Genomic DNA, 19,419 nt, shown 5'->3' with positions numbered 1-19,419 from the left:
TAAGGTGTTGGAAATCTAGAGACTTACTTTCAGTTGAAGAAAAGAAAGGAGCTGGATCTTTGACAGCAGACCCAGAAAAAACACAATAATACACATGAATACAGCCAGGATGTATTCATGTGTATTATTTTCAAAATCACTGTTATGAATGCACATGACCTGAGTGTGAATTCTGCACAGCCCTTGCTGACTAGATAAGAAGTCAGTTTAAAGCAGTGTTAAACCCTAACATGTTAAAGCCCCTGATGGCCACACGGGGGCACTGTTGATCTGCTCACAGTAAGCAGGATTTGTTGAGGTGGTGCATCGACTAGGAAACACAATCCCACTAGGGGGCAGCAGATCCCCACAGAACACAACACAGCCATACAGATAGAACTAGCAGCGCACTTTTATTCATATCAAACAAACATTGCACATTTCCCCAGTAACATGCCTTTGAAAAGCCTTTTCCATTGACCTCTCCTCAATATCACCAGAAAAGAACACAGATGGCAGATGTAGGAAAATACCAGCTAAATGTCCAAAATACAAAAAATACATGTCCTTTTCTAACGCTTGGTCACATTTAAAACTGAAGGTGTACGATTCAACCTGTGAGTGAATAAGCTTCGCCCACCACAATGCACTACAGTAACCCATGCAGTTCAATTCAAATGAGGAAAAAGATGTAGTCACTATGTCACTAATTAATGCCATATTTAGAGGTAATCACTGGTGTGTCTTCTTAATGTGCTACATGTACAGCATTTGTTCAAAAACGTCATGCAATTAAAATTGTTCCCCAGAATCAATTAGCCTTTTAGATTAACCTGAAGAGCACGAAGATCCATGCCACGCAAGGAGCACAGCAACGTATTGACTCCAATTCACAATGCTACAACACAATTCAGAAGGACTCAATAAAACATCAAAATAGATCTTAAAATGAATGCTAACAGGTTAGAAGCAAGTAACGTTTGTGTAACACGAACAGCTGGTAGTTTGTGAGAGGAGAGTGACTTTAACAGTGTTGAACAGATGTAAATATCTCAGAACAACTTATTCACAATGGTTCCTTCAGGACAATGGGAAAGTCTATGTCTTCACTGGCAATCTACTGGAATGATCCTCCTGGTGGCAATCATTTGGTATGAAGGAGATGTGGGAGGGAACCTCTGCAGTAAATGGTAATAGATGCAGTCTTGAAACGTCAGATGCTTTGAGCTGCTACATCTGTTAGTGTCCACAGCGGAGTGAGTCATAACTGTGCTATTTCTTAGATAACCACATTACCTACCTATCAGTATCACCCTGGAGCACTGAAGGGATTATCTTAATATGGCCATATGGATATGGGCATCGCCATTTATCTTTATTTCCCCTTTCTTCTGAGGAAATATTGGTGTTCATATCATCTGTATGGAAAGACAATTGGTGTCTCGGCTTGATTTAAAGTGTTTTACACCACCACCATACAGCACAGTGATGGGTTTGCAGCTGGCTCTGACAGATATGGGGATGAGAGCGACGCGACACTAAGTGCGGGGGAAGAGGAAGCACCCACAACTTTACAACCTCAGAGAGTCGCTTAGAGTCCCTATTGAGTTCCTGCGGATTTCATGGAACCTAGGCCACAAATCCAAGCCTGACATTTTGACCATTCAATTTACATGGTTGTTTATGTATGGAAATTGCACTGTAGTGCTCTCGCTTTTCTCCATCACTGGCTTCTGCCTATACAGTGTTGAATAACGTGTATTTAGTATTTACGTCTGCATGTGAGAAGTAATACTCATAGGAGTGGGTTTTGTAGTACAACATAGGCTGAGGTCATTAACAGATTTTACCTTATAAACCAGACAATTAGTTGTCTCCCCTGGACGTTTGGGTCATTTTGATGTCAGGACTTTGTAAAGTCAAGACGGATCACTGACAAACTCATCATTAATCACTTAATGTGTGAGTTACTTGGCAAAGTGTGTGCTGGAAAAGTTTCACTGCTGTGTCTATATAGAGAGGGCTGACAAAGGCACAATCCATTTGCTGTAAGTCACTTGGAGTGTTGCTGGCAAAGCTGTACATAATTGTATGAACAACTGCAATCAATACATATATAAATATATATTTATATACACTCACACATAAATAATCACCTGCTATTCTGTTATATTTGAACATGATTAATTTCATAGGAAAAGCAAAACAAAAGCGATCGGTGGATAAATCTGTGTAGCCGTGAAATCAAATGCTCCAGTGTGATAGCTCCCCCAGTGAAAGAGAGCTCTAATAACAATGACAAAAAGCAACGCACGAAGAGCGTGTTCTAAGCCAGAGGGGGAGGAGGGGCTTCAAGACGCCACGGTGGCCGGCTCCTATGCAGTAGACAAAAGCCTCCATGGTCCACCACCTATTTTTAAGACAATTATGAAGTTGGTGTGAAGATGCCATGCATTTTTCATAAGGGCTCCCAAACAAGGCACAGAGAGAAAGCATATCAGATTTGCATTGCAAGCATTGCCATTGGCTTAGTGGTCCCACAAAGCCCTGATCCTTTAGTAATCACACCGACAGGAATATCCAAGCCAGTACCCATGTCATAAACAGCACTTGCATATTTCATTCCAGGAAAAAAAACATATGTACAGTAGAAAATACAAAAATCACCCTCAGTCCCTTCAAAAAAAAAAAAAAAAAAACAATAGTCAGTAGTCTGAGGATATTCAGATAAACAGATAGCGACAGTGGTACATTATGCTGTAACAGTATGCTTAGAGTCCCTCCTGGCAACACATAGATAAAATAGTGGTTATGCTCTGTTCTGTCTTTTCAATTTATCTTGGCAACCTGCAGTGCACAGAAATGCTGGCCCACAAACATCATGTAGTTTTCTGGTCTTCAGCTGATTATGTTCACAATGCCTTCCATTTAAATATTGTCAGCGATTGCTGCAAGGTAAACGTGCAGTTGTCTGTGGCTTCAGTTGCCCTCCAAATCGCCCACAGCTGACCTCTGGGTTTAGGGGCCCCTCGGGTCAAAGGTCATCTCCCATACTCCAGCGGCGGCCACGCGAAGCACAGGGGCAGCGCTCAAGAAATAGCCCTCTGCATGCACAGCACCCGGTATGCTGCAGACTGCAAACAAGCGGAAAAGGTGGAGGAGGCGCAATCCCCCCCGCCAGGACCACAGACCACCTTCAGTGGGGGCGCGGCGACGGCGACGGCGACAGCGGCAGCTAGCTGGCAGGCTCGGAGGACTCCCCACAGGGCGCGGCGCCAGAGCTCATCTTACGCTCCCCTGCGCAGCCGCAGCCAGAGGAGGGGGTGTCGTCCGCGTCGGCGCAGCAGTCCGGAGGTTTGGCGCCCTCCTGGCTCAGCTGCCTCAGGCAGTGCAGCTCCTCCCAGCGGGCCCGGTTGGCCCCGATCAGCTCCACCATGGACTGCAGCTTGGGGTTCAGCTTCACCAGAGTCTGCAGAGGGAAAACAGCAGAGGGGAATATTCAAAGAACGAGCATTTCAGGGGCCAAGTGTTCATCTTCAAAACAAAGGCCGTGCCCAGCGCACACACTTGACTTAATCAAAATATCTGAGTGATGAGTGCAGGTTTTAGTAATTATCTTATGATAGGCAGCTTCAAGGGACAAAAAGAGGTACTGTTGAACTTTAATTAGTTATTTGCTGCTGTCATCTGTTTTTCTCCCTCACTTCAGTTGTGAAATGGCAGCTCAGTCACACTGACACGCAGCCCCTGACAAATGACCTCGGAGACAGCCGTGTTTATTTTCTTCTGGCTTTTCTCCCCGCCACTGTTTGCGCCTTTTCAAATGTTATCCGAAGCGCATGGGTTCACAAATCGCTCTAATTAAGCCACATTTCATCAGGGCCTGTTGCACTTGAAGACAACTTGCCACTGCGGTGGCAAAACAAAGCTGGCGCCTGTTGAGAGAGCGAGCCGCCCACAGTGCAGCCTTGTTGAGGAGACGCTGTCATTAAGCCTTTCATGTTATTGGTTGTCTCCGCACTACCGTATGAACAGCTGCCGACATCAATGTTTTCAGACATCATTAGGGTAATCTGCTTGGTTTTTATGAGCGGCTATCGAGGTGGCTTGCCACAGCGTGACTTATCGTACTCAGAGTTGGCAAACATGTTAAGCATCTACGTGTCTGGATGAGAGGATGTGTGCCACAGGAGTCTGTGTGCAGGTCTCTGGAGCCTACTGTTCCACTGACAGGCAGCGGCAAACAGAGACGGTTTTTCTCTGCGTGCCCGACTTCCAAATACTGATTTGTTTGACTTCACATAGGGAGCCGAGCGCTCAGACGCAGGAGGAACACCACAAAAGCCAAATGGAAAGAGTAATGTGCTTTAATAATACTCTGCAAACAGCTGCCACATTTCAAAGGCTTCCTGGTGCGGTACTGGCTCACATCTACACACAGACAAAACACAAACCTGAAAGAGTAGAACGAAAATTTATCTGTCAGGCAAATCAAAAACTATGTTTAGTTGCGGGAGAGGATTTTTTGGGGTGTGAATCAGAGCGAGGTTGATAGAGTGCCAGTGCCTGTTATGCTCTCCATAAATTAACATTCACATGACATGACACAATGTTTTCCCTCTGCAGTGGGATTCAGGTCAAGTCCACTTGTGTTCATTTCCAAAGTCTCTCCACGGGTCACCTTTGGGTGCTAATGCATATGAATGCAGAGGCTTGTCCATTTTTACATGGATTTCCCTTACAATGTCAAGTACATGAGTGGTTGAGTGATTGTGTTCTTTGAACTAGTCATCCAACTAAATGCATTAAGCTGAATAACTCACACAAAGACATCATGTTTGACAAATTCAAAAACAAACTACTCAAATAATAAAGGATCATTTGTTTTTTTTTAGGACTGGCTTAACTCCTCAAACTTCCTCAATTCTCCTTCTCTGTTGCTCAGAACATGCTACTACATGCTGCATCAATCCCTTTAACTAATCGTCCCCTGCAGGTGTCAGTTAAGACTGTTTTGGGATTTAAGTTTAAAGTCCTCTTGATGTGAAAACCTGGGCTTTCATATCAGATAAGGTGTCAAGAGCTTCAAGACATCTTCAGTCCACTGACATCCCCTTCTCTTCTCTTCTCCTCTCTTCTCCTCTCCTCTCTTCTCTTCTCTTCTCTTTTCATTTCTGCTCTTCTCTAGGTGTAAGGGAACCATTCCCCCATTAAATGGGAAGCCCATGTATCCCCTACCCCATACTCTAGACTGTGTGGTGGTGGAGGTCTCCTGAGCAGACAGTAAAAGCTCATTTAACTGGCTGTGGATCCAGACCCTGCCTGATGTTCCATCCCCAGTGTGTGTCCTGTAGCCCATGAGCAGCCAGTCCGGGGGAGCTCTCCAGGACACAGCCGACTCTGATCAAGGTAATCTCCCCACTTTTCATCTCGTCTGCTGGGGAACGGAGCAGGACATAAAAAAAAAACTCGACTGCTGCCGCCCAACCCAGCCCAACCCAGCCCAACCAGCGAAAACCCCAGTCGTCGAACACCAACAGTATGTTCCGACTTCACGCTTTGTCTGCTCTGCATCAATATTCCAGCGAAGTTGCACAAGTGTGGAGTTAAGGGAGCGGCGCGGTTATCTGGTGGGCTTTGAGTTTGAAGACAGCGGGGTTACATAACAGAGGTTTAATATTCCACACAGCGGCGTCAGGAGAAACCAGATCTAGACCATTCTCTTCCTCCCACACAAAAGCCAAGCTGCCTTGCCACTTCCTCCATGGCTTTCCTCTCTCTATTTAATTGGCATCAGTGTTACCGTCTTAAAAGAAATCTCCATTTCATAAACATTAGCATGTACGCTCCATGGGCTCCTGGTTTTAGGTTTCTGGTGGATACCCATTAAGGATATAATGAGGACATAATAGCAAACGTCTTGGTTTGTACTGAAGTAAATGGGCTGTTTGAGCTCTGAGAAGTACACAAAGCCATGCTGCTAGTCATGTTATTGTCTAAATTAATTCAATTAACTGATATGATCGGGTGGATATGGAGGAGGAGATGATATAATTGTACATATCCTGCTCCTATCTGATAACAGGAATGAGAATAGTCTGCTTTTTCATTATGAAGAAGATTACAGAATAAATCCTAATTAGGATTAGTTTGGAGGTTTGTGCATGAGGACCGTCTATCATCCATTGATCTAAACAGTGTAACGTTATGTATATGTTTTAAACACACTGCTTTCATCACAGAGGTTCAGACACACCATTATAAGTGTGCTATCAAGCGCAGTAAAGAGCGTGGTATCACCGAGAACCCCACCGTGGGTTGAATGAACGCACGCATGGGCTCCATCACGAGTTCTCAGGGAAAGAGGAACGGGGGGGGGGTAGTCTCTGCCAGCTCGGTCTTTGACCAGAGACAGTACGGCCAGCGCAGACCTCCTACGCAGTTCCTCTCCGACTCGCTGCTCACTGGCGCATTGGAGTGCAGATAGTACGGCCAGCGCAGACCTCCTACGCAGTTCCTCTCCGACTCGCTGCTCATTGGCGCATTGGAGTGCAGAGTGCTGCAGCTGCCTCCAAGTGAGCGGAAAGGCTCTCTTGCCTCGGGGGGTGTACTTTGCGGGGGAACGGCATGCCCCCGTCTTACCTGTGCCCTGTACCTGTGTGTGTGTGTGTGTGTGTGTGTGTGTGTGTGTGGTGTGTGTGTGTGTGTGTGTGTGTGTGTGTGTGTGGTAAACAGAGCAAAATGTCAGAGATGCCGGTGCGCGTTTGAGGTGGGAAAGGCAAACATACTGTACTGTCTGATTACAAAACACGTCTGTGCCCTTTACACTGCCAGGACGGCTCAGGGACAGAGCAGCTGTCAGCACATGGACAGGAGCTCAGGCTCTCTTGTCCATACGTCTACTCCACCACATGGGTCGTCCAGATCCTCATTTTAGTTAGTTTGTTAGTTTCAGACTCAGTCATACACACAGACATACAGTACACACCATCACACACAAGCATGCACACACACACACACACACACACGTACACACACACACAAAGACATGAAGGAAAAACTCCTGAGGGAGCCAGGTGGGTGCTGACGTCACTGCTTGGCTCACGGAAAAACACACACAAACACAGACACACACACACACACACACACACACACACACGCAGTGACACACTTATGTCTGTGGAGCAGCTCATGACTTATTCTAACTATTCATCACGCCTTTGTGTTCAGCGTTGCGTGGAGTGAGGATGCGCGGCATACCTGCGTGCGAGGCAGCCAGCCGAATGAGCATTGTACCTCCACAGCAGACGCGGCCGCTTGCGTCACGAGCCCCTTTCACCGCGCCGCACTTGCGTCTCGCTTCGTTTTTATCACATCAGGATGTAAAAGCTTGTGCTTGTATGTTCAAGCGACGATCGCTTTCGAACTGTGTCCTTGACGCTACCTCCGGCTGAATGAATGCCACAGAGTGGGGTGGGGGAGACTAAACTAAAAAAAGACTATGAAAAGTTCTTCTGACAAAACATCTCTTTGGTCATTCTTGGAGTTACACTAGGAGACTCTGTGATGCAACAGCAGGGGCTGGGAGTAAGAGGAGGAGGGTAAGCAAGCCCAGTGTGTTCTACATTAGCAGTATCACGCTGCCTTGTAGTTCATGCCTTGTAGAGATACAAGCGACGGGGTGCGTGAAGGACGTGTCCCTACCTCATACAGCGGGGCACAGATGCCATCGATCCACTCAAGCTGCAGCCCCGGCAGCTCGTCCTTGCGGTTCCTGTCAAAGATCGCCTGCAACACAAACACGGCAAAAGATTTCAAAGACGTCAAAGACTTAAAAAAGGGATCAGCTAAGAAACAAAAAAAAACATCATGAACTGCATAAATGGATCACGGTGGCTAAAAGTAACCAATTGTTTTATTGCACTGCCATTGATTGGCACAACACTCCCCCACTTGTTAAAAGTGAGGGGGAAACAACATGGTCGTTGCCTTGAAGAGGGGCCCTATTCGCTGCTCTGCTGTGTCCCTGAGTGGCGCTTGCTCGCGCGGCGCGGCTGTGGTCTCCTGTGTGCTGAACTTCTAACAGCAGAGGAGAGCTGCACTTCACAGATAGTTGCTGGGCTCTGGCTCTGAATGTATAATTCAGGACGCCCACACACTCGCAGCTAAAGATTCTGACACAGGCTGTAAAACCTGAGGCAACTGTATTACTTCAGAGAGAAAGGCAATGTGGCCGCCCGTGATTAGACGACGGGCAGCAATTACTGTAGAGCGCTGCTTTTTTTAATTGATTTTTTATTGTTTTAAAAGGGAAAGGAATAAGCATTGTCTTCAAAGCGACTGCGTCCACTTTGTACTGCGACACTAGCACTTCCCTTAATAAGGTCTTTCTCCTCTTTACAGACACATAAGCAAATATTGATTAAGTGTAATTGCAACAAGGGTGATTCTGGAATGTGTCCCATGTGGGACTCTGAGTTGCGGAGATTTAATTAGCAGACTGGGGGAAGGGAGAGCACCGTGGGGACCAGCAGGACAGTCCTACCAAAGCAGCACATTTAATGAAACCACAGGACTGGCAGCGCTGGACTCACACAGACCTGGGCTCTACAAACCAACGGAGCGGGGTGAGGTGGTTTGTAGTCAGGAACCTAATTGCATTGGTTTGTATTCAACCTAATTCTGGGTCAGAGTCGAGCAGGGCTGGTTCAAAGATAGCTTTAGGCACATTTACGAGGGCACTGGTGATACGAGCTGACAGTCTTCTCATTTCTCAGCTTTATTGTGTGATGCAAGTGCACTGCAACTCAGAGGCCTCCTGAAAGACCACAAGAACATGTTTACTTTTCAACAGGCCATGAATGGATGAAACTGTTGTGTACTTGGATTGCATGTGCCTGGCAACAAACATTCTTCTTTGGTTCCTTTCCCTACTGAAATCAAACACACTAATGGAAAAAGTGTGTGTGAGTGTGAAGGCTGTGGGAGAGAGCTCACCGATGGTGTGAGCTTCAGTTCTGATCTCTCTCGGTCTCCCTGGTCAAAGAACTCACTGGTCACCAGCTCGGCCACCTGTGCAGGGGAAACACCACAAACAAACTCAATGACATAGCCCTATGGTCACACTGCTCTCAACATAGAGTGGTGCGCTCAATCATGGCTATTGATTCGGACAACATGCTGTCATGCCATGTGATCCAATCACCTGCCGAGATATGTCCCAGGGTTTAGTGACCGCACCCAGGTCACACGCCGTCATCAACATGGACCTGGGGAAAAAACAGAGGTCAGGTTACTCTATGTACTCTATGTAGCCACACACAGTACGCAGCACCCACCCAGTCCTACACAGTGTGACGTTCTAAAGGATGATGTTCTGCTTCACGCATGCCAGTGTAACTGGAGCTTACCTGCACATATCTCTGTGGCCTTTCACATTCCAGTTGTACTCCCCTTTGTTGACCAGCTCAAAGAATATGTTCCTGTTCCTGAAAGAGAGATATAGGCACCAAGCTTAAATCCAATGCCGTGGCTACAATACAACAACCACAAGGTGGCAGTGCAGAGCTAAAGAATCTGATGCTATCGTCTCTCCCTCAGTGCATGTTTGTTTGGCATTATCACTGTTGCCTGTGTCAACCATGGAAAACGCAGTGAGTGTTCTTGTTTAAGAGAGAAGATCGTAGTGTGCTGTCTGTTTAGGATCAGTGAGGGTTGGGTCTTCATGCAGTATATTCGGGATGATGGAGTACATACTCAAAATAGAGGGTGAGGTCAGTAGCCAGGATGGACTGCTTCAGCAGCTGCATGAGGTCGCTGTATTCACTGGAGGACAGGTTAGAGAAGATGTTGTGCCCCTGGGAGAGAAACCAAACAAAAACACACCAAATGTCAGAAGTGTGGGTAGGTAAAAAAAAAACTTTCTTTCAAAGGTTACTGAGTATGAATTAACCAAATGTCTAAATGGACCTCTAAGACATCTGGATGCATAAGTTAATCAGATTTCACAGCAAGACATGGAGGCCCTCTTGAATTTCAAAAGAACTCAAGATGACTCACACCGACACTCATCTGGGCTAAGCACACTCCCATGTTAAGAGATACTTGTGCTGGATTAAGGTAAGATATCAGGACCACGGAGAGGGGCCTCCTGAATGTGAATAAGCACTTCTTAATTTAAATCACTGTTCCAGAGCAGTGGACGAGTTGAGTATCTTGAGATGTGGCGTCATGACAATACAAATACACAAAAACATTGTGTAGTTCCACAGGCAGCCGTACTGGAGCTAGACGAGTGGTCTTTAAAGATCAGCTTGTGTGGGGAACTGGAGCGATTTGAAGTCGGAGAGCATCATCGGTGACTGGGTGATCCTCCTTCAGCTCACTCACTTGGCCTGAAATAGAAGCTTCTCGAGCGGATCACTTCAAAAAACTCACCGAGGCTTCTGCTCATTGGCTCCCATGAAATATTGAGCATCACTGCCAAGACATGGGTGAGTTCTCCGAGTCTACACTCATCTTCACGAGTGATGTGTGCGTGTGTGTTAGAGAGAGAAAGCATGAGAGAGAGAAGAGGGAGGAGAGGAGCGCAAGGAGTCGGCAGCGAAGGATAGATTCTCGTTAAGAAGTTAAGTTTTAATTAAACCTTCCTGCTGGTCGCTGGACTGAATCTGCCGTCTCTTTTTTTTTCATGAATTAAGGGACACTTCTCATTTATATGCTAATAGCGGCAGCTGTGATACACATAGCAAATTATCAGAAAGCATTATGATTTCTCAAGCAAACATTTGTCAGCTTGCTGTGTCGTCACAGACGTGATAATAAGCCTAATGGAGCCTAGCCTGCAAATCCCCCCCTCCAACCCATTTTTAATTAGCCACTTTACACAAAATCATCTCCAGGATGCAACATCTCTCTCTGCTAATTAAAATATTGTGGTTATTTTCCAATCATTGCATTCATTTCTACTTTTTTATCACCAGGAGAAGATTACCTTCGTCTACAACTAAAAAAGGTTCAGTGGACTCCTTCAGTCTCTCTCTCTCTCTCAAATGATAAAGAGAGAAAGGTGTCTGTATGCTGTATGGGTGACTGGGCAGGGATGGTGCATATGGTGTGTATGAGAGACAGTGACTTATGTTGGTGCGCAGGTTTGAGTGTGGAAGAGCTCAAACGTACTTCGCTCTGCAGGATCATGACGGCGTGGTTAAAGTGGTGGTGCTCCAGAGTGGCAGACGTGCCGTACAGCAGAGACAGGGCAGAGCCGGTCCTGGCGGAGACACAAGGCGCCAATTAGCAACACTAGCAATCCAGCATTGGACGGTCATCTCTTCTAGACTCGGTTCACAAGTATATCTCTATACATGCTGCAAGTATGCTACCACAATGTCATGCTGTTGTGAGTGACACACATTTTGCAAACCTTTACAATAAGCTATATATGCAAATACACTTTTCCAGTGAAGAGATGCATGCACAGTGATTCAGCTACCTCTAGACTCTAGACTTGACGTAGGCAAATAACGCAGACAAATTCGCACAACACAATAATGTTTACATGAAAATTGAAAATATTTGAAAATGCCCTCGGACACCTGCAGTACAAAAGAGGCGCTCCAGCACCCTGGCGAGGAGACAGAGTGCTGGAGCTGCTGCACTGTTTATGCGCCTCATGCCAGCCTTGTTTATGCGCTCCTTATCCAACAGACTCTTATGTAAGCCTTATGCAATGCTGCTCTTGACTCCTGGCTGATCTGCACTGGACTTGTGCTGCAGTCTGGACAGTGCTGGTGAGGACTGATGGAGGGACAAGGTCCGGGACACTGACGGGGGGGTTGGGGGGGTGGTGTTGGTGGGGGCAGCGAGGGTCACTCACTTAGCCTGGAATGCGTTGTTGGTGCCCCGGTGGTCCAGGTCGTGGCAGATGCAGCCGACGATCAGAGCCAGGATCTCCACCTCTGTGAGCGTCTCCTGGAATCCCGCAGTCTGAGGGGAAAACAGGAGGATGGGGGTTAGTGTTGTACCTGTCACATGGAGCGTGACTTGTCAGATGTTCCCCCAGGATGGCTGCCCTGGGGCCAGCCTGCAGGGGATTGCATCGTCAGGGCCTGTGGGTCTAGCTCCGCTGGCTATGGTCAGCTCTCACTTGTTTTTGGGTCATCCACACTGAATGATACTCAGCATGACAAAGCTCTAAGTCGATGCGTCATGCCAGCATGGAAAGGCTCCAGATTTTCAAGCACTAACTTGACAGGTCTTATAAGCCCATTTGTAACTTTGACTAGTCATGACCGAATCAGGGTCACAAAAAACAAAATTATCTTAACTCTAAACAAAAGTATTTGTAAGCACTGGACATGCAGTCAGCCTTCAGTAATGACAGACATAATCAATAATGGCATCTGCATATTCCCACACCAATGACCACATGCAATAGAGAAAGTATTTCTGACATCTGGCCTTCCATTGAAAATCATGTATAACTGCATATTAACTGCTGTAGTCCATCAGCAAGAGTTTACAGATAGCAGCTAAAACTCAATCCTTAAACCTTACCCTCTGACATGGATCATTCATCACCACAGGGTGCAAGAGCATGTACCGGTAATTGAATACATTATAATGCTGCTTAAAACAATAAGGGAACACTTCAATCACACATTGGATAAGTACTCTGACATGTTTTGGTGTCAAGATGAAACTGTTATGAGGCAATTGTTTGATTTTGCAAGAACTGTCAGACATTCTGTGAATGTAGTTTGAGAATAAAGAAAAGGGGGGAAGGTTTCAAAAAATGTGTTTTAGCAATTGTGAAAAAATACTGTAAGTGTGACATTTGTTAGAGAAAATGTTAGATTAGGAGAGAAAGTGCATCATTTGAAAGTAAAGTTTGTAAAAGTGAAAGTTTGCTGTTGGATCTTATCCTTCAGACTCCCCCTCTGATCTCTGCTATAGTGTTGTCCTTCAGAAAACCGGGTACACTGCAGCAGTCACGCCGAGAGCAGTTCACCTCACAGTCCCCCGTGTGAGTCCCAGAGCTCAGAGTGACGCAGCAGCATCCAGACCCCTCCTCCTCCTCCTCTTCATCGCCGTCATCATCATCGTCACCAGCAGCACTAGCAGCAGGGCTGGATGTGCTGTACGTGTGGCGTGATTAACTGAAACCCCAGTGTGGAGCTGGCCTCTAGGCCTCATGGGAGTCACGGCTCGCTTTAGATCCTCCAGGAGATCCACTGGGGGTTGGAACAAATCAAACAGCCCGGAATCTGGAGCAACCCTCCCACCGTGCCCCATTCAGGTGAATGCATGAATAGCCCAGCTTTCACCTTACACTTCTGAATGAAGCTGACGCCCATATGATCTCCTTTGGGAGGAGAGAACTAGAACTTAGTCATGAAATGTTACATGTATTGCTTTGAATTTTGTTCCCTACTAGTTGTTGTATCTCATTCCCCATGTATGACTGCGGTTACCCCATGAATGTATAAATAATGATGATAAGCAGCATAATATCAGGAACAAAGGGACTGTAATCACATCTTTGAAAACATACTGTAGTATTATTTTTAGCCTACTCACATAATATCAGGAACAAAGGGACTGTAATCACATCTTTGAAAACATACTGTAGTATTATTTTTAGCCTACTCACATAATATCAGGAACAAAGGGACTGTAATCACATCTTTGAAAACATACTGTAGTATTATTTTTAGCCTACTCACCGTCAGCATAGCAAACATGCACTGGCAGACATTGAAGGCGTGTCTCCAGTTGTGATAGGTGACCATGCGATAGTTCTTCCTTACAGTCAGCAACCATCGGCAGAGCGTCTAAACAGGGTCAAAGAAACAAGTGAGAGAAAGCCATGGAGAGAAAAGAAGAGAGGGAGAGGAGGACAAGAGAGAGGGAGAGAGAGATGGATGTGGAGGAGAGAAGGAAAGAGCACAAGAACAAGAACACAAGATATTAGAGAACGTATGGCTTCTGTTTGGGAACCCAAATCCCAGGGGCCGCAGAGGGCAAAGGCATAAAGTGCAGGCACCTTGAACAACTACATAGCACATTCATCTTCAGTGTAAATATCCACGCATCAACACAACAATGTTATGTTCCCCTTAAACAATACAGTGCTATTGATTCTATTCCACCCACGATAGCCAACAGCACACCTTCCCCCACTCCTATGAACCAGCCCTCCATATGCACAACCAGCATCCACTCACCTCATAATCAATCTTAAACTTCTGCACCATGCCCAGCTCCATAAACATACGGAGCGCCGCAGTGATCATGGCGTCCACATCCAGAGAGAAGTCATCAAAGGACAGCTTATCTATGCCCAGTTCACAGACTAGAGGAATGTTTGCAGCCTGGTATACAAGAGAGAGAGGCAGAGAAGAGAGAGAGAGAGACAGAGAGAGACAGAGAGATGAAACCAACAAAAGGATGTGGGTCGTAAAGTTGCTCTCGCTATCATTTGTGTGACAGAAACAACAGCAAGATGCAGTCTTAGCGTTTGTATTAAGTTTGAGGCCAAACAGAGTATGGGAGAGGGTGGTAATGTATGTACAGTAGGAACATGTGCTAATGAGAGGCCTAAAGATAGCACAAAACAGACAGCACTGAAGTAACGAGGGAATTATCTGAGGGATTAAGTGTTGCTGGTCTTGTTTGTTGACGTCACTGACAAATCTAATAGAGGATATCATTAGGGACTCTTGTCTTGTTTGGATCCGGAGAGACTGCTAACTACTGTTGTCTGTATATGGAGCCAAAATGTTGGTAAAGCACACTGTCAACATCTCCACGTAGAACTACATTAAAACAGAAACGAATGATCAACAGCTAGGACCTCTTTCTAAAGAAAAGGACTGTGGGCTTTTCTGTATGCTATTAGGTCCATTGAATAACTCATACAAGTCATAGTCACAAGAATATAAGAAATATTTACAACAACTACAAATTGTCCTTTTAACAACACTGAGTATCTCTGCAAATGTAATTCTGGGTCAGATCTCATTGATTTCTCCAGTCTCCCTGTGTCCTCGGCTGAAGTGGGAGGGAGAGGGCCGGAGAGGGAGAGTGTGCAGGCTGAGCTGATGTCCAGTGTGGAGCGTTCTTCTCGCCGGGGGAAAGAAATGTTTTCATTTCCAGAACGGCAGGTTCACCGAGCCAAGGAGTCAACATCTCGCCTTGTGAGAGGATGTCGAGGCCACTGCTCCGGTGACATTTACAGTGCTGCGCGCTCAAGGAGAGCATGCTCAGAGCACAGCAATGCAGAGCGCGTTTGTAGGCCAGTTATGAAAGAGGAGGTGGGGTGGGGAGGGGGAGGAAGGAATGCGCATGGAGCACATAAAGGAGGAGTGGAGGAGAGGACTGGAAAGGTGGAGAGATGTCCAGTGCACAGATGAAGAAGAGGGCTCTGCGGTGTCCAGCCTATTGTAATGATCTGAGGCTGTTTATTGATGCACAGTTTAGCATAAAAAAATCATTCCTGAGACCATTATTTGATGGATGCAGCCAACCTTTGACAGGCATAATAAACAGTCTCATGAAGTGCATGGTGAATAAACAATGCAATGACAATGATTAGGTATTGAATGGGCACATTTAAAATGCCAGCATCCAGTAGATGTTCTTTTAAGGTCAATACACACATTTTCCATTGAGTGTTATTTTACATTTTGTAGAAATTCTTGAAGACATGAGCAAGCTCTTTCTGCGGTATATATAAATTGAAATTAGGCAATTTTCTGAAATATTTGTCAATGGAGAAAGTGTATAAAAATCAATGCATCTAGCAGGTGGTGCCACTAAAGTGGAAGCCTTATTTTCAGTGGGTTTCTCGCGCTGCTAATTGGGTCATTACTTCATGAGGAAACGGTGGCTTTTGCAGTGGGAGGCCATTAAAACAGATCATTACATTTCCAGGAGAGCATGCTTCCTACAGAGCACCTTTTCTTCCCACTCATATCCATTACCTTAAATTTGTCAACCTCGGTCTTGGAACAGGTGGCATGGTATGACAATACCTGTGAAAGGACAACAAAGTCAAAATGTTTTAAAGCATATGCATAAAATGTAGTGCAGTACTAGTTATATAGCATAATGAACCCATTACAGAACTAGAAATACAAAAAAACCATTCGACATGTGGGCATGCTGTATTGAGTATTGAAACGGATTGATTATTGTAAATAATTGTAAATAATCAATATCTACAGGTGCTGATCATATAATTAGAATATCATTAAAAAGTTGATGTATGTCAGTAATTCCATTCAAAAAGTGAAACTTGTATATTATATTCATTCATTACACACACATTACATTTCAAATGTTTATTTCTTTTAATCTGATGATTCTAACTGACAAATAATGAAAATCCCAAATTCAGTATCTCAGAAAATTAGAATATTACTTAAGATGTTGGCCAACTGAAAAGTATGAACATGAAAAGTATGAGCATGTACAGCACTCAATTCTTAGTTGGGGTTACTTTTGCCTGAATTACTGCAGCAATGCGGCGTGGCATGGAGTCGATCAGTCTGTGGCACTGCTCAGGTGTTATGAGAACCCAGGTTGCTCTGATATTGGCCTTCAGCTCATCTGCATTGTTGGGTCTGGCGTATCGCATCTTCCTCTTCACAATACTCCATAGATTTTCTATGGGGTTAAGGTCAGGCGAGTTTGCTGGCCAATTAAGAACAGGGATACCATGGTCCTTAAACCAGGTACTGGTAGCTTTGGCACTGTGTGCAGGTGCCAAGTCCTATTGGAAAATGAAATCTGCATCTCCATAAAGTTGGCCAGCAGCAGGAAGCATGAAGTGCTCTAAAACTTCCTGGTAGACGGCTGTGTTGACCTTGGACCTCAGAAAACACAGTGGACCAACATCAGCAGATGACATGGCACCCCAAACCATCACTGACTGTGGAAACTTTACACTGGACTTCAAGCAACGTGGATTCTGTGCCTCTCCTCTCTTCCTCCAGACTCTGGGACCTTGATTTCCAAAGGAAATACAAAATTTACTTTCATCAGAGAACATAACTTTGGACCACTCAGCAGCAGTCCAGTCCTTTTTGTCTTTAGCCCAGGCGAGGCGCTTTTGACGCTGTCTCTTGTTCAAGAGTGGCTTGACACAAGGAATGTGACAGCTGAAACCCATGTCTTGCATACGTCTGTGCGTGGTGGTTCTTGAAGCACTGACTCCACTTGCAGTCTACTCTTTGTGAATCTCCCCCACATTTTTGAATGGGTTTTGTTTCACAATCCTCTCCAGGCTGCGGTTATCCCTATTGCTTGTACAATTTTATTGACCACATCTTTTCCTTCCCTTCGCCTCTCTATTAATGTGCTTGGACACAGAGCTCTGTGAACAGCCAGCCTCTTTAGCAATGACCTTTTGTGTCTTGCCCTCCTTGTGCAAGGTGTCAATGGTCGTCTTTTGGACAATTGTCAAGTCAGCAGTCTTCCTCATGATTGTGTAGCCTACAGAACTAGACTGAGAGACCATTTAAAGAAGCACTATGCAGGTCTGGTTATTCCTTCGCTGTTTCTGGGTTTTCGCCGGATTTGGGCTCGCTTTTTTCACTACACAGCTCCCCCTGCAGCTTCGGTAGCAAGTGACTGCTACGTTAAACCCCCACTAACTAGCAAACTAGCCATCAAGAAACCAAGCTAAACACATACAGGGCTCACAATAAAACGGTCGAGCAAACACATTGTTCAAGAGACTATCAAACCACATTACTGTACATAGACAAAGTTCACCCAAAGGTAGGCTACTTACAATTTCAACAGCAACAAAGCCAGGTCGGCGTCCGTTTTGCAGTGTTCTTCGAAACTACAATCTGATTACATTTTCGAGGCGCGATTGGATACTTCAGCTGAGTCACATCCGGATTTACCCGGACCGGGTCCAGAAAGTTGCATATTGGGGGGGGGGTTTTCGCGGAGAAGCACCCACCAAACGACCCATAAAGTGTTGTAGAACCATCAGAACGACTCTCAACCTGCATAATTAAGGTTTTTTTTGCTAAAATTGTTGCATAGTGCTTCTTTAAAGGCCTTTGCAGGAGTTTTGAGTTAATTAGCTGAATAGAGTGTGGCACCAGGTGTCTTCAATATTGAACCTTTTCACAATATTCTAATTTTCAGAGATACTGAATTTGGGGTTTTCATTAGTTGTCAGTTATAATCATCAAAATTAAAAGAAATAAACACTTGAAATATATCAGTCTGTGTGGAATGCATGTATACATTATACAAGTTTCACTTTTTGAATGGAATTACTGAAATAAATCAACTTTTTCCATGTAATTATATGACCAGCACCTGTATATATATATAGATTTCATGTATTCATATATATATATATATATATGAATACATGAAATCTGTTATCCATCTCCACTGGATTACACTGAACTACCACTCTGCTCTCTCTCCCCCGTCCTGCCTCACAATAACTAAGCTACTGTAGCCACATGATCATCCACAATAAGGCAGCACTGCCACCTTCTCTCATCTGATACACTCATCCTCATGACCCACTTATTCAGTTCTGGTTTATGAGCAACTCCAGTTAATGAGAGGAGATAATGGAGTCCCTCTCTCGTCTCCAGAGCGCTCTGCACTCCAAGACTAGAGTGGACAGGGAGATGGCGGTGTCAGCATGGATTGTGTTCCCATGCGTCTCACAGATGGCCATTGGGAAAGCACTCTGGCCTTTTTCACACTTCCTTATTTGATAAGGAGTCCTCATGTTTATTCAGCTCCAACACAGCTACCCAAAGACACAGCCCTCAACTCTGTCATAAATCCTAGTGGTACACATACATTATGACAGGTATATACACAGAGGGGGAATACAGGGATGTTCAAATGATAATAGTCATTATTGCTTCAAATGTATACAAGATCATTTTCTGATCTGAAAAACAGATGCAACTCTACATAAGAACCATGTGGTTTATAATGCATGATGATCTGGCTTTAAAGGCATTGTTAGTTGTTAAATATATCTGTTTAAAGGAAAATATCCAAAAAAAGGTAAGCTGTGCCTGCCAAGGTACACCCCAACATTCTAAGAATTGTCATAAATATAACTAGACGTCCAGCACAAAAAAATCTTCTAACAACAAACTGTTTGCCAGAAGTGGGGAGGACTGTGGCTTAAGTGGCTACAGTGTCTGTACCTCCATATATTATATTATATATTTGTTTTTGTTTTTTAATTGGCAGAACTGGTTTCAAAGGAACCTTGTGAAGTGTATTGGAGGTTCTGTACCTACTGGTACATGGCAATTATGAATATGTAATATGTGTAATATTATGTATGTATTGTGTTTTTTATATTATGTATTCACAGTTTTGTTTTGTGTGCATTTGCATGACAAGCTCTACGGCCCACAGACAACAACCTCCTTCAGC

The 19,419-nt window shown here is 44.9% G+C and overlaps 1 protein-coding gene across 1 annotated transcript in view; it reads right to left on the bottom strand.

Annotated features, from left to right (window-relative positions):
- Window positions 1–393: 393 nt before the first annotated feature.
- The window catches only part of pde11a (phosphodiesterase 11a), a 48,902-nt gene continuing 29,876 nt past the window's right edge, over window positions 394–19,419 (bottom strand). Inside the window, exons 10-20 of the mRNA XM_042084577.1 lie at window positions 15,963–16,013; window positions 14,205–14,351; window positions 13,704–13,811; window positions 11,855–11,964; window positions 11,158–11,248; window positions 9,736–9,836; window positions 9,390–9,467; window positions 9,185–9,248; window positions 8,977–9,051; window positions 7,684–7,767; window positions 394–3,448 (exon numbers count right to left, since the gene is read on the bottom strand). Coding sequence (XP_041940511.1) covers window positions 3,215–3,448; window positions 7,684–7,767; window positions 8,977–9,051; window positions 9,185–9,248; window positions 9,390–9,467; window positions 9,736–9,836; window positions 11,158–11,248; window positions 11,855–11,964; window positions 13,704–13,811; window positions 14,205–14,351; window positions 15,963–16,013 — 1,143 coding nt within the window. The 3' untranslated portion in view covers window positions 394–3,214. The remainder of the gene's footprint in view (window positions 3,449–7,683; window positions 7,768–8,976; window positions 9,052–9,184; window positions 9,249–9,389; window positions 9,468–9,735; window positions 9,837–11,157; window positions 11,249–11,854; window positions 11,965–13,703; window positions 13,812–14,204; window positions 14,352–15,962; window positions 16,014–19,419) is intronic.

Source organism: Alosa sapidissima, chromosome 2 (assembly GCF_018492685.1).
Source record: "Alosa sapidissima isolate fAloSap1 chromosome 2, fAloSap1.pri, whole genome shotgun sequence".
NCBI classification, from domain to species: Eukaryota; Metazoa; Chordata; class Actinopteri; order Clupeiformes; family Clupeidae; genus Alosa; species Alosa sapidissima.
Note: the sequence above shows the minus strand (reverse complement) of the source record. Positions and strands in the feature narration are given on the sequence as shown.